General features: G+C 37.1%; 1 protein-coding gene across 2 annotated transcripts in view; it reads right to left on the bottom strand.

Annotated features, from left to right (window-relative positions):
- Nucleotides 1-14949, bottom strand: part of RANBP2 (RAN binding protein 2) — an 85445-nt gene that overhangs the window by 16556 nt on the left and 53940 nt on the right. Inside the window, exons 18-22 of one of the 2 annotated variants that reach the window (XM_044263798.1) lie at nt 13356-13491; nt 9772-9866; nt 3695-8843; nt 3022-3099; nt 5-175 (exon numbers count right to left, since the gene is read on the bottom strand). In XM_044263798.1, the coding sequence (XP_044119733.1) occupies nt 5-175; nt 3022-3099; nt 3695-8843; nt 9772-9866; nt 13356-13491 (5629 nt within the window). The remainder of the gene's footprint in view (nt 1-4; nt 176-3021; nt 3100-3694; nt 8844-9771; nt 9867-13355; nt 13492-14949) is intronic. The other variant, XM_044263797.1, reaches the window with a different exon arrangement.

The following is a 14949-nucleotide window of genomic DNA, read 5'->3' as shown; positions in this document are numbered from 1 at the left end:
TTACCATCCTCTTCTTCTTCGCTAATATAATCTGGTTTATTCTTATAGCAGAAGAAAGTTGGAGGAAGTTTAAGTTTGCTTGCAAGATCTTTTTGCTCAGGGGTGGGTATTAACTCATATACAATAAGAACATCATCATCTGAGGGAGGATCTTCAGGTTTAACCTTCTCTTTTGCTATAAAGGAAGTCCAAAAAATTACGAAGACAACATATTAAACAGTTGTATTAACACCAATATCCTAGCTGAAAATAAAACCACTGAACTTATTTTTAGGTTAAAATAGCATAGTGATGAAAACACATAAATTCTGATGTGGACAAAGCTCAGTAAAGAATTAAAAGTCTGATTTAATGTTCTGTCAAAACCCTTACTGAACAGAGAATCTATTTAAAACCAAAAAACTACTGCATTTACTCACTGACCATTTTTTAAAAACTACTATTAATGGCTATAATTGTAGAAGGCATTTAAATAGTGCTGCCATACCCATATCTGGCATACTAAACAACTGTTTAGCAAAATATCCATGCATTTGCAACAACTGAAAAAACTCAGAGAAATCATGAGCAAAGATTAGTATAAATATGAAACTAATGCAAAGCTAACCTTGATTAGTTCCTACAAGAAAAGTTAACAATTGCCAAGGATGGTGTATAATTGGAATTGTTAACAATTGCCAAGGACGGTGGGTGAATGGAGTTATATCCAGTTTTGCACACTTCCAAGCATGATAACATATAAAACTAAATTAAAATTACTGTTATCCTTGGTATAATACTGTAAGAATTTAGGACAAATTTTATAGCTGAAAAACTACAACAAAAAAAAGCAAAACACAAAGAAAAAAGGGATTCTTCATACAATACACTGTGGCCAATAAATAAAGAGGAATATCTGGCAAAAGGAACAGGTAAGGGGTGCCTGGGTGGCTCAGTGGGTTAAAGCCTCTGCCTTCAGCTTGGTTCATGACCCAGGGTCCTGAGATCGAGCCCCGCATCGGGCTCTCTGCTGAGCAAGGAGCCTGCTTCCTCCTCTCTCTCTCTGCCTGCCTCTCTTCCTACTTGTGATCTCTGTCAAATAAAGTCTTAAAAAAAAAAAAAAAAAGGAACAGATAAAACAAATCATGTACCAACAGGTGCTGTCCAAAATCATATCTTAACCACATGTGGCTATTAAGCACTTTAAACGTGGCTAGTCCAAACTGAGTCCTATTTCAGGTATAAAAATACACACTAGGGGCACCTGGATGGCTCAGTTGGTTAACTGCCGAACTCTTGATTTCGGCTCAGGTCTTGATCTTGGGATCAGGAGACTGGGCCCTGTGTCAGGTTCCACACTCAGAATGGAGTCTGCTTGAGATTCTCTCTCCTCCCCACTCCACCTCTCTCTGTCCCTCCCATTTGTGATCACACACTCCTCACTGGCTCTCCCTCAAAAAAAAGATAATAAAATAAAAATAAAAATACACACTGGATTTTGAAGACTTTGTATAAAAAACAAAACAAAAAACCCAGAATATGAAGTATATCTTTATTTTTATACAATCTGATTAGAACCTGAAATGTCATTTCAGATATAATGTAACTGCTTAGATTAAAATTAAATTCATCTGCTTCTTTTTTTCACCTGTTTTTTATTCTATTTTTTAATGTAGCTATTAGAAAACTCTAGGGCCGCCTGGGTGGCTCAGTGGGTTAAATCTCTGCCTTTGGCTCAGGTCAGATCTCAGGATCCTGGGACCGAGCCCCACATTGGGCTCTCTGTCAGCAGGGAATCTGCTTCCCCCTCTCTCTCTGCCTGCCTCTCTGCCTACTTGTGATAACTCTCTCTCTGTGTCAAATATATAAATAAAATCTGTTTAAAAAAAAAAGAAAATCCTAAATTACATACACAGGTCATATTTGATCTGATCTAGAGAACTGGAGACCTTTTACAATGCTAAACTTGCCTTTTACTCTCCTTAATTAGAAAAACATAGTATCAATTACAATACTGTAAGATATATAGATTCTTACTCCAATTCTGCTATTAGCTGGTAGAGACAGCGTGGGCATTTCATATAGCCCAGCCAAGCCTCAGTTTCCTCAGTGTCTGGAACCTCCATTTCTAAGGTCCTTTGGGACCATTACATTCTTGGACTTGAAAGAGAATAAGGCTCTTTGTCATACAGTAGTATACTGGTAAATCTGCTCTTAGACCAGGAATTCTTAACCTACAGTCCTGGAGTGTGCATTCAAGTATATGTCATTTAGAGGAAAAAGTCCACACTTTTCACAAATTCCCAAAGAATATATCGTTAAGAATGAGGGTTAAAAATTAAAAGCAAAGTTCTTTAGCTAGTATTGTGATCGAGTAAAGGGCCCCCAAATCAAGGATTGTTATTTTATCACGGAACATAGTTGTGTTGCTCAAGATATGTTGTTTGTTAGATACTTATAGTTTTCATTTCCCTAACCTTGCTCTCAAAGGACTTTAACAGATTCCCCCACTTCCTATTACTCCACTCTAATACCAATGTTTACTTTTATAACATACCAGGTATACAATGTTGGCTGTTAAAAATGACATCTACTTTCAAATAGGATATTTTTCTAAATCCTATCCAAAAGGGTAATAATAAAGGGCAACTCTGTTCCATGTGTATACATGCTAGCAGACATTCCTGGCTAAAGATAAATGTTAGAAAAAACAAAGGTCTTCATTAAATAGAGTTTAAAATAATAGAATAATGAAGTATAAAGCAAAAGATAAAGACCACATGGATCTACCTCAAAATAATGCTGTACAATACTGAAAAAACATGTCATCCAAGTACATTAAAAACAAAACAAAACAAAAACAGCATTAAAGGATGTTATATACCACCAGTCAAAAAAAGTACTTGTTTAAACAGACATTCTTTTAACATGCACACCTTAGTGTTAAGTGCTTAATTTCATACAGCCAGTTACTTCGCTAAGGACTACCAGCTGCTTAAAAAAAACTGACGTCATCTCATACTGAGAATACTAGCTCTATACCTTCGTTCTCAGGCTGTGAGGAAGGGATGCTGGTCCAAAAAGCCATTGGATTAGATTTAAAAAGGCTAAAATTAAATCCTAGAAAATAAAGAGTATTTCATTTTTGGACATCTTGAGAATCAAAGTCAATGTGATTTTAAAATATAAAAAGCCAGAGTCCCTCAATTTATACCAATTTAGCCATCTCAGATATTCATTTATCCTGGTAGTTTCATTCTTTGCTCATTTAATAAATAGTGGTAAGACTACCTTATATGACATAGAAACATCTCAGTACCATGTTTTTTGAGTGACAAGAGAATGATACATTGAAGAATGAACACTTAAAAAAAAATCAAACTCAAGCTAATACTCATGAGTACATGAGTCACTAAACTTTGGTACTGTATTAGGTTCTTGTCCTCTGCACTAAACATAATATAAATATCTTTCAATTAGATATCCTCAATAACTTACACACACGTTCTCTTCCGCTGTTTAAACAGTCACAGGGAAACAGATTTAGGCAGAAAAAACAATCTGTACAATTATTTTTTGGCTGTTCACAACGCACTATGTTTATGACCCAACTTTTACTAAAACATTAGTATCCTACAAAGAGTATATGCATTAAGCAAAATATTTACACACAATGGATGAAAAATTGTGCTTATACTAAAGACTAAGTGCTTACCCTTTTCTGGTGTTTTAAAGGTGTAATTAGTTGAGGACTCTTCCTTTGGAAAAGCAAAGAGATTTCTGACTTTGCCATCTGAAGACTGTTTGTCATCTGAATTCTTCGACTCTTTGCAATTAGGTTCCACTTTTCTTTCAGATCCACTCTTGACTACTGAACTAATTTCACTACTATTTTTCAAAGGTGCATTAAAACTAAATCCAAACAAAGACCCAGTGGCTGAACTGTTGCCAAATGCAAATGGTTTTGATTTTTCACTACTAAAAATACTTTTAACGGACTCCGAACCAAATACAAACTTTGGAGGAGAAACCACAGCTTTTGTTGTTGCTTCAGATGTGCTAGACACTTCTCCAACTTCTGAAGTTGCATCTGCTGTGTCGTCACCCTGAATTAAATCTGTCCTTTCTCTTGTGGTTTCTTCTAATACAGCAACAGCAATTTTGCCACATGGTGACTCTCTAGGAGTGGCTGAACGAGAAACCTGAGGTGTTATCAAAGAATCTTTTTCTTGGGCTATTTTTGCTTCATCAAATATTTTCTTAAATGAATCTGCAACATCCTGTAGTTTAAAACGGACAGCTAAATGTTCTACTTTTCTTTCCCCATCTGCAAAATCACAAGCAGTCCACACCCACACTCGTTCTGTCCCTTTCATATTTTGCAAAGTCATATCTGGAGTTATTCTGTGATTGGCACAAAGTTTTAACACCTGGTCCCTTCTCATCACTATTCGAACTTGCTTATTATCATAATTCTGTAAAATCTTTATATCACCAATGCCTCTTTCTTTCCACTGACCAACATCTTTATCATATCTATAGAGTTTTGCTCTGTGACTAAAAACAACTTGTTCATTTTCCTCACCACTGGACACTTCCACTAGATCAGGTAAAGGTACAACAGGTTCAAAGTACTGGCCATCTCTCTCTTCTTCCTGAGTAACATCAGATTCTTCATCAGTGCCAACTGAGGTCCCACTCTGGTTCAATTTGGCAGGAGACTTAGATGGACTCAAAGCAGACTTAAAACTGAAGTTAAATCCTGTTGTTGACTCACCAAAGCGAAAGAGATTTTTTCTCACAGGACTACTTGCCAGTGGAGAAGCATGTACTGAGCTACTACTCACACTATCATCCAAAGCATCTTCCCTTAAATCATAGTTGTCCCACTCCAGTGTGGGCCCTGTGTTTTCAGGGTTTGGCTTGCTGGTTGTATCAGAGGCACTGGCAGCACCTGCATCAGAGGATTCACTCTCTCCATCAGTGACTTTTGTTTGATCATTTGTCAAAAACGTTTTGAAATCTTTTAATCCACTCTTCATTTCCTCTGCTCTCTGGATTAATTTAGCAGCTCTGCCAGTGTCTACAAGTTTATGAGGAGTTTGAAGTGGTATATCTAATAGAAGTCGCTGGCATTCCTCAAATTTCTGCTTGAATTCTTCAGCCAGCTCTGGTGTTTTAAATTTTGCTGCCAGCTGCTCTAGTTTGGCATCACCATCAGAAAAATCACTCGCTAACCACATCCATGCTCTATCGGACCCAGAGAGAGGCTTCAGGTTCATCGTAGTTGTTATCCAATGATTAGCACACACTTTTAGTACCTGTTCTCTTCGCATAAGCATTCTTAGTTTGCCATTGACTTCATTCTTGAGAATTTTTAAGTTCCCCAGACCCCTTTCTTTCCACTGACTTATCTCAGCATCAAACCTAAATAATTTTACCCGCTGTGAATAAAGAACTTTTTCATCTTCTTCTCCTGTTACAAGTTCTACTTTTTCAGGCATCTGAACTACTGGTTCAAAATGGATGTCATCACTGTCCTCGGTCCGATAGGCATCATCATCTTTCTCAAGGTCAGCAGAAGTGTCAGCTTTATCAGCCATTTTACCACTTTGTGATGAGAATAATTTTTCTCCTGCACCTGAAAATCCCTTGAAATTAGGGTCTTTTTTGCCAAACTGAAATCCTTCTCCTGAAGTTGATTTTGCGAGATCTGCAAAGGTAAAAGTGCTACCAGTTTGACCAAAAATTACACTACTACCATTCTTCTGACTACTGATATCCTGAGCCTGAACACCAGTGTCATTTTCAAGGGGCTTTTCACTTTTCTTCTCTTGAATTCCAGACTCCTGAATGCCAAATTTAAATCCATCAGCAGACATAGGGACAGAAAAACTAAATCCTTCTTTTGTTGACTTAGAATCTGTATTAGAAGAACCCTGAAATGTAAATGAAGGTGTACTTTCCTGATCCACATGCCCAAATTTAAATCCTTGTTCTGCAGTACCAAATTTAAAACCTTTTTCAGAAAAGTTACTTTTAAATCCTGTTCCAACTTGACTTCCAGAAGAGTCATTTAACTTAGTTTTTGAGCCCAAAGTGAAAGCGGAAGGAGCTTCTGCAATAGGTTTATGAGTTGGTTTAGAGGCATCACAAGCCACACATTTTAAGGAAGAACTCTCATTTTGGACAAAGCAAATGCTACAATCCCACTGTCCTTCCTTCTTGGTGAATATTCCTTCAAATCCACCCTTTGGAGGCTTGCATGTATCTGACGAGGCAGGAGCTAGAACAGCAGAAGCAGGCTGATTTTGTTTACTTGGATTCTGGCAAGCAACACAGGTGGTAGCACTTGCCTCATTTCGCACTAAGCAAATACTGCAATCCCACTGTCCTTCCTTCTTGGTGAACATGCCCTCAAATCCACTCTTTGGAGCCTTGCATGTATCTGATGAGGCAGGCACTAGAACAGCAGAAGTAGGCTGATTTTGTTTACTTGGACTCTGGCAAGCAACACAGGTGGTAGCACTTGCCTCATTTCGCACTAAGCAAATACTGCAATCCCACTGTCCTTCCTTCTTGGTGAACATGCCTTCAAATCCACTCTTTGGAGCCTTGCATGTATCTGATGAGGCAGGCACTAGAACAGCAGAAGTAGGCTGATTTTGTTTACTTGGACTCTGGCAAGCAACACAGGTGGTAGCACTTGCCTCATTTCGCACTAAGCAAATACTGCAATCCCACTGTCCTTCCTTCTTGGTGAACATGCCTTCAAATCCACTCTTTGGAGCTTTGCTTGTCTCTGAAGTACTAAACTTAAAAGAGGCAGGTGCTGGAACAACAGAGGTGGATAGACTCAATTTACCTGGATTCTGACAAGCAACACATACTGTAGCACTTGCTTCATTTCGTAATGAGCAGCAACTGCAATCCCACTGTCCTTCCTTCTTGGCAAACATGTCCTCAAATCCACTCTTTGGGGTTTTACTTATTTCTGAAGTACCAAACTTAAAGGAAGCAGGAGCTGAAACAGAAGAAGTAGATAAATTCTGTTTTCTTGGATTCTGACAGGCAGCACACTTTGTAGAACTTCCTTCATTTTGTACGAGGCATACACTGCAATCCCACTGTCCTTCCTTCGTAGAACAAACAGATCTGAAATCACTGTTAACAGACTTAGGAAGATCTCCCTGGCCAAATTTAAATGAAGCTTGCTGAACAAATGAAGATCCACTCTTGTTAGCAGCCTTTGCATTCTGGCATGCAATGCACCTAGATACAGTAGGTTCGTTTCTCACTAAGCAAATACTACAATCCCAGTGACCTTCTTTCTTTGGAGTCGTTGATGCAAATCTATCTGGTGTATTTTCTAGGCCAGGTGTAAGAGCAGACACAGTTTCAACTAATGGTGGGCCAAGGAGTTCTTTCTTGTTTGGGTTTAGATTCTGGCATGATACACACTTCTTAGCAGTTGCAGCATTCTTTAATGAGCAGCTGTTACAATGCCACCAAGACCCTTCTTTCTTTGCAATCTGAAATTCAAAATTCATGTTTCCAGCATCAGATTTGCAAATATCTTTGTTATCATGACTTGTGGATTCTTTTACAATTCTCATAGCCTGATTTGTTGTTGTGGCTACATTTGCTCCTAAGGCTTTTAAAATGTTCTGGGCCTCTTCAAACTTGCACTTAAAAAGTGCTGCCTCCTCGGGAGTTTTGAATCTAATAGCCAGTTGTTCTGGTTTGGGCAACTCATCAGCGTAATCAAGAGCATGCCATACAAAAGATCTGTCGGAGCCAGCGTTTGGTGTCAGTTTCATATCCGGACTGATGTAATGATTTGCACAGATTTTCAATACTTGCTCTCGTCTCATGAGAAGGCGAATTTTACCAGATGTTTTATGCCTGAGGATTTTTACATTACCAATTCCACGTTCCTTCCATTCTTTGGATTCCGCATCAAAACGAAACAATTTTGCACGATTGCAAAAGAACTCTTCTTCATCTTCCTCACCAGTTTTCACTTCAATCTTATCAGGAAGAGGTACCACAGGCTCAAAGTGAGGGCCATCATCATCATCATCACCATGGGCACTCCCTCCATCTGTTTCATGACTCTTGTTGGCCAGCTCTGGTGCAGGTGTTCCAAATACTGATTTCCCTGGACCATGGAAAGTAAACATGTCATCACTTCGACGAAAACCAGAATTCTTTTGCTGATTTGGACCCATGTTTTCAGTAAATGAAATTCCAGGCACATTTTTGCTTCCAAAACTGAACGTATTTCGAGGTCCAATGGTTTGACTAGCTTTTGGTCCACTGTAGCCATCTCCTTGCAAAGGTTTATCTGAAGTTAAGAGACCTAAAAGGCTTTCATTATTATTGTAAGCTGTAGAAGGGGGTTGTGTTACAACCTGTGGTGAAGAAAAGGTAAAGTCACCATCATTTGACTTGAAATTTGAGTTAAATTTAAAAGGAGTTGGTTGTGTTGTATGTGCAGGTGCTGTCAAAGATGGTCTTATTCCTTCACCTGGCACAGGCTGAACAAAATTAGATTTTCCAAATTCAATAACCTTAGATTCTGCAGGTCTTGAAGCATGAGCTGCAACTGGGGGTTTTGTGAAATAACCTGGCTCTGGCAAAGGTGGATTTGTGCTTGTCTGTTGAACATTGTAATTAAAGTAATCATCACCCCTGGGTGATAGAATTCCTGTTGCAGGAGACTCAAAACGCAAGGGAGGACCATACATCTCTTGAGAGAACATACAAGCAGATGAGCTTTGGACTGGTGGTGTGTGCATCTGTTGGGAATAGGCATATATATGTTGTTGAGGTGGAAGCCTATTCATGCCATAAACCGGACCCTAAAAGAAAAAAAGAGTTAAAGATTTTTGTTAAGTTGTCTATAAAACTACAGATAACTAGATACAAACCAATTCTCACAAACCACAAACATGAGCATTATAAGGTAAAGATATCATTAAAGTATACACCAAAGCATTAAAAGAAGACATAACTTACAAAGATACTTACAGTTATACTCCTTTCTTGGCATATAATGGAAATTGCTTTAACTAATAACAGAATCTTAAAAATCCAATTCTACAGTAAATGCATAGAATAAATTTCTTCTTTATTCCTAAATAATGTGTTAAATGATGTTAACAATAATGATGATGATGATGGAGACTAACATTTATCGAGCATTTACTAATGTGCCAACTGGGCACTGTTCTTAGCACTTTACATAATATCTCATTTTAATATCCTCAAAAACCCTATGAATTAAGGGATTATTATCCTCATTTTACATATGAGGCAACTAATGCATAGAGAGATTTAAGAAACTTGCCCAAGGTCACAGTGAGCAGAAGAGCCAGGGTCTAAATTCACCCAAGCCATCTGTCTTCAAAGTTTCATTAACTCAACTACAGTTGTAATACTGGTTGTTAATAGACACCTACATAGTCACTTCAGGCCTGAAGTACTTACCACATAGTGGTTCAGCAAGGCCATTCTAGTCCTGTTTCCACCAAAACAAAATGATAAAGGACCCATCACCACCACCATCCCCCCCACTTTTGGGAAATATTCTAAATGTTCACACTTACTGTAACATAAAAATAAGATGAGTAAGAAGCATAACTTCTGTATCTGGAAAGAAATTTAAAATAGCTATATCTTATGGGACATATAAGTTTTAATGCTGAACTACTTCTTGAACTTCTTTGAAGGAAGCCTGAACAATTAAAAAGGAGATATTTATAAATGTATAAATTATTCCTTTGTTACCTTTGTGGGAGTAACATTAGCTGCTGGTCTGAGAAGATACTGGGAATTATATGCTGGTGACTGACTATAATATACTGAAGGGCCAGTAGTTGCAACTAAAAAAAAAAAAAAAGAAAAAAAAAGAAAAGAAAGAAAACAGTTAAAAAAGTCTATACTATAGTTAAGACTATCTAGGCAAGAACTATAAATTACAAAAACAATAGAAATCAAAGAAAGATTTAACTACAGATTTTTTAAAATTTCTATACATCAAAATATACCATAAAGAAGATTATCAAATGACAAACTAGGAAAACCCCTAAATATGACACATGAGGAGTAAGAGAGCAGCACCACAGTGGTCAACAAGAACAAGCGCCTCACAACAAGCATCAAAAAAGGAGCCAAGAAGAAAGTGTTTGGTCCATTTTCTAAGAAAGATTGGTATGATACGAAAGCACAGTCTATTGTCAACATCAGAAATACTGGGAATACACTAGTCACAGGAAGGATTTAAGGAACCAAAATGCATCTGATTGGCCTCAGGGCCATTTTTTAAAGTAAGCCTTAAAAATCTGCAGAAAGAAAAGGTTGCATTTTATAAACTCAACCTGAAAATGTTCCAGTCAAAAATCACCTGATAAATTCATGCAAAGAATCTCACAGGTAACACAAAACGTGTTCCTTGACTTACAAAAAAAAAAGGCACATCATGACTGACACTCATGTTGATGTCCAACTATTTATTCAGTCAGTTTTGTATGAGTTTCACCAGGAAACCATCAACTGGAAGACACTCATGTTCATGGCAAAGCTACCAACAATTACTGCTTAGTTTGTTTTATTAAAGTTTTATCAGAAAACAAAACAACTTAAAAGACCATTTATGCCGTGATATGGAAGAAATGGAAACTGTGATCCAAGAGGTGCTAAACAATTGATTCTAGAAAGCCCTGAAAAAGACCTAGAAAAGACTAGTCAGTCTATTTATGTTCTCTTCACAGTGACTACAAAAGTAAAAATTGCTAAAGAAGCCCAAGTTTGAATTTGGAAAACTAACGGAACTGCCTGGTAAAGATGGTTATTTTAAACATTCTGGGGAGAAAAAAGGAAAAGAACACAGAACAAGCTGATGGATATGAGCCAAGAATCATAAAGTCTGAAAATTTAATTAGTGACTTTACCAGTGACTAGTGACTCTTAACAATGGAGGGGGGATAAAAGTTTTTATAAACCTACTAAAAATAATCTTATTAGGAAAAAAGTACCAAATAAACAGATAACTCAGAAAATATAAAATGATTATAAACTGTTGAACATGCCCAGTATAAAAAATAAAAACTGATACCATGTTTGTTTTTAAAAATTGGTGAAGGTTTTTCAAAACCAATAAATTGCTAATAGTAATAAGCAAGAATGCAATGAGATGGGCACTATCAGACAATGGTGGTAAAAAAGTGTAAACTGGCATAGCTTTTCTGGAAAGCAATTATCCAACACAAAAGAATTTTTTAAATACCCTAACAATCCTAAGAATGTGTCCACAGCATTATTTATGACAGCAAACTGGAAATAATATGGGAATAAAATTTGCAGTTCTTCTACATGATGGGAAAACCTGTATTCATTAAAAGTATTTTCAAAATATTTAAGAAAATGCTCAGAATTCTAATATTTAAAAAACAGACTACTCATCTACATACAACATAATGATAAAAATCTCACTAAAAATTCTTTACATATACAAAGAGAAAGGATCAGAAGGAAATGCTCCAAAATGTTAATTAATAGCACTCTAACTGGTATAGTTAGTTTTTAGTTTACATTGCTAGTACTTCTGATTATTTCCTATAAACTTAAGAATCATTGTTTTCAATCACCTTATTTTAAAAAGACAAGAAACATTTTGGTATATTTTTACTTTCATTAAGAAAAAACAAAATCTGTGAGCATAGGAATGCGAAACAGGGGACTTGAGCTCTCCATTTGCGGGGCCACAAAGCTGCTTTGCGACCTTGTCAATTAGCTACTAGGGGTCTCCCTATTTCTCAGTTGTAAAATGAGGATGTGCTGCTTCTATACATTTCATAGGGTAATTGCAAGAATAAAATGAGACAATGTGAATGTTATGTTTAACAACCAGAAGACCTTTTATGTCTATACACAGAAGAAATGGAAATTGTGACTCAAAAGGTGCCAAACGATCAATTCCACACAGCACTCAAAAAGCCCTAGAAAAGGCTAGCCAGTTTACTGACTTCTCTATGCCAGACTCTATATAGTGCACAGGGTTTTTAAGTGAGCAATGTATGAACTCCTGACACATCTCATAAATTTATCTATCACTTGTGACATTTAGTTAAGTTTGACTTTACAGGATTTCTTATTATTTTGCCTACATTAGAAGACACTGTCAAAAGAGGATAGTGAGGCTGCCTTAAGTACGGCCCTATGAACCATCACATAATGTGCTCATCTAAACTGGAACATACTCTTCTAAATCTTCCCTGGATTAAAACCAATTAGAAAAAAAGCACACTACTACCATTTCAGGAATCTATCTCATGTCAAACAACAAATCTGCTTTTATCATCATTTTTGGCAATCTGTGGGCAATATATCATACTGGCAAGGGGCTTTCCAGTTAAGACCACTGAAGTCTGAACCCCAACTCTACCAATAATTAGCTGTACAATAATGGATAAATTACATTACCTTTCTAAACCCACCTCCTCATCTATAAAAACAGAATTCATGGGGTGCCTTAGCAGTAAAGTCAGTTAACCATTTGCCTTCAGCTCAGATCAGGATCCCAGGGTCCTGGGACTGGGCCCTATGTTCAGGCTCCCTGGTTAGCAGGGAGTCTGCTTCTCCCTCTCCCTCTCCCCACCAACCTCCTGCTCATGCACTCTCTCTCTCAAATAAACAAAAATTTTTAAAAACATAATAATAATGATGATGATATCTACCATTTTGGGTTACCATGATTAAAGGGAATTACATGCACAAAGCACTTTTGCACACAGACAACCCACAGGACACCCTTGGTGCATTAAGTGTTTACTAGACACTCCAATATACACCTACACATACACAAATGCTCACAATAATGTGAGGCAAGTTTTATCTCCACATTTCAAACACACAAACTGGCTCAAGAGGTCACTATGTACTAGAAGGCACAACTTCAAATTCCAATATGGCCCAGCTCCAACTCCTTCCTTCTTTGTATGACCATGGTATTTCAAAATAAACACGATTTCCTATGAATGTCCTCTAAGTATATCACCAAAATAAATCCTGACAAGGTTTTACTTAGCCATCTCTTAATGCAAAATAATATCACGTAACATTTTCCAAAGTCAGGAATAGTCTCAGCTTCTCTGACAGATGTATTAAAGGATCAGATAAAGCTTGTTTTGTTTCTGCTTGGAGTTATAAAAATTTCAGTAATACCAAACATGGCTTAAGAAACATATAAGCAGACATGTATAAACATGTATATAAACAAATGTATATAGACAAGGTGAGTTCACAAGTTATCTGTGTAAAAGAGGAAGAAGTACAGTGACTTTACTAAAATCTGGAATTATCCAGTTGCGAACCTGTTAGTGGAGCCCCATGAAAAGTCTGTGATCCCTGATATCCATCAGGCACTGAATCTGGTCCATAATTCTCTGAAGGCCAACGATGAGGGGACCCTGAGTTACTACTATGTAGTTTCAACTCCTGCATTTCTTTCTGTTGGAAGAAAGAAAACAACTGTAAGCACTTGTATTATCTCAGAAATAGTGATAGAGCAAACAAATATTTTAAATTTAAATATTTTAAATACTCGATGATGTGTTTTTAGAGATTCAATATTTCCAATAGATCTGTGTATCACATGCTCATTTAAGTAAATGATCCTCAATTAGTTAAAACTTATTTCCTCCCATTCTTTCATTCCTTAGTACCGTATTACCTAATTCATTCTAGATTAGAGTTAGCTATCCCCTAAACTCCTAGATGGCTTTATCTCCATTTCCATTCCACACGTGCCCAAATTAATTTTTCCAAAGTTGAGGGTTCTGTTTTGTTTTTTTTAAGATTTTATTTATTTATTTACTTATCTGAGAAGGTGGGGGAGCACAAGTAGGCAGAGGGGCAGAGGAAAAGGGAGAAGCAGACTCCTCACTGAGCAGGAAGCTCAATGGGGGCCTCGATCCCAGGACACTTGGGGATTCTGACCTGAGCCAAGGGCAGACATTTAACCAACTAAGCCACCCGGGTGCCCCTAAAGTTGAGCTCTAGATAAGACACTTCCCTGTTCAAAAACACAAGTACCTACAAATTAAACTCCTCTGATATTCTTGGTCCTCAGAAGTATTGCTCCAAACACCCTTCCATAACCTCCTTTCCATGCTGCTTTCCCTTCCAGTCCACCTAGGCTACTCAATGTTCTAAACTACCTCCCAATACTAGCTTTCGACCTACAAACAAATGATGTAACAAAACACTACAAATCTTTCAAAGCTGATGCTCTAATGATGCACTAGGAAAGGGAAAATAACCGGTATCTGCTCAGAATATATTATGTATATAACAATAGAGTCCAGGTATTTTACTTAAATTATTAATCCTTATACAAATAAGCCGTATCAACTCACATCTTGAGAAAAATAAAAGATGCAGGAAATAGCACAGCTGGAATTCAAACCAGATTTTACCCCAAATATGTTTTCTTAATACCACTCTGCTGCCTACATGTACAGAAGACACACTGCTTTCTAATGGTAACTATGTGGCTACTTACCAGATCTCTATTTGTTTTACAGACAACTAAATGACAACACCCTCTCCACCCACAGAAACTATAAAATGTCCCTTACAAAACATGCACTTATCAAGAAACTATTTCTTTTTCCAAAGAAACTACAGTGGTATCAATTAGCAGTCATTTTTAAAAATAGTATCAAATATCTGTATATTGGTCTAGATATCCAACCAGTTGTAAGTGAGGTCACAGACACAGCATGTCTTACTTTCTTCTTCTAACAGTGCTTCCAAATAGGTATTTCCTAAAAGCCATAAATATGGAGGTCAAAGATACCTTGAATTTTCAAATTAAATGGATTTTCCCCATTCATCCATCTACTGTATTTAGCCCAGAAGCTACACATCCAAAAAAAAAAAAAAAAAAAAAAAAAAAGAAACTGA

The sequence above is a fragment of the Neovison vison genome, chromosome 8 (assembly GCF_020171115.1).
Source record: "Neovison vison isolate M4711 chromosome 8, ASM_NN_V1, whole genome shotgun sequence".
Lineage (NCBI taxonomy): Eukaryota > Metazoa > Chordata > Mammalia > Carnivora > Mustelidae > Neogale > Neogale vison.
This window is presented reverse-complemented; position numbering and strand designations above follow the sequence as displayed.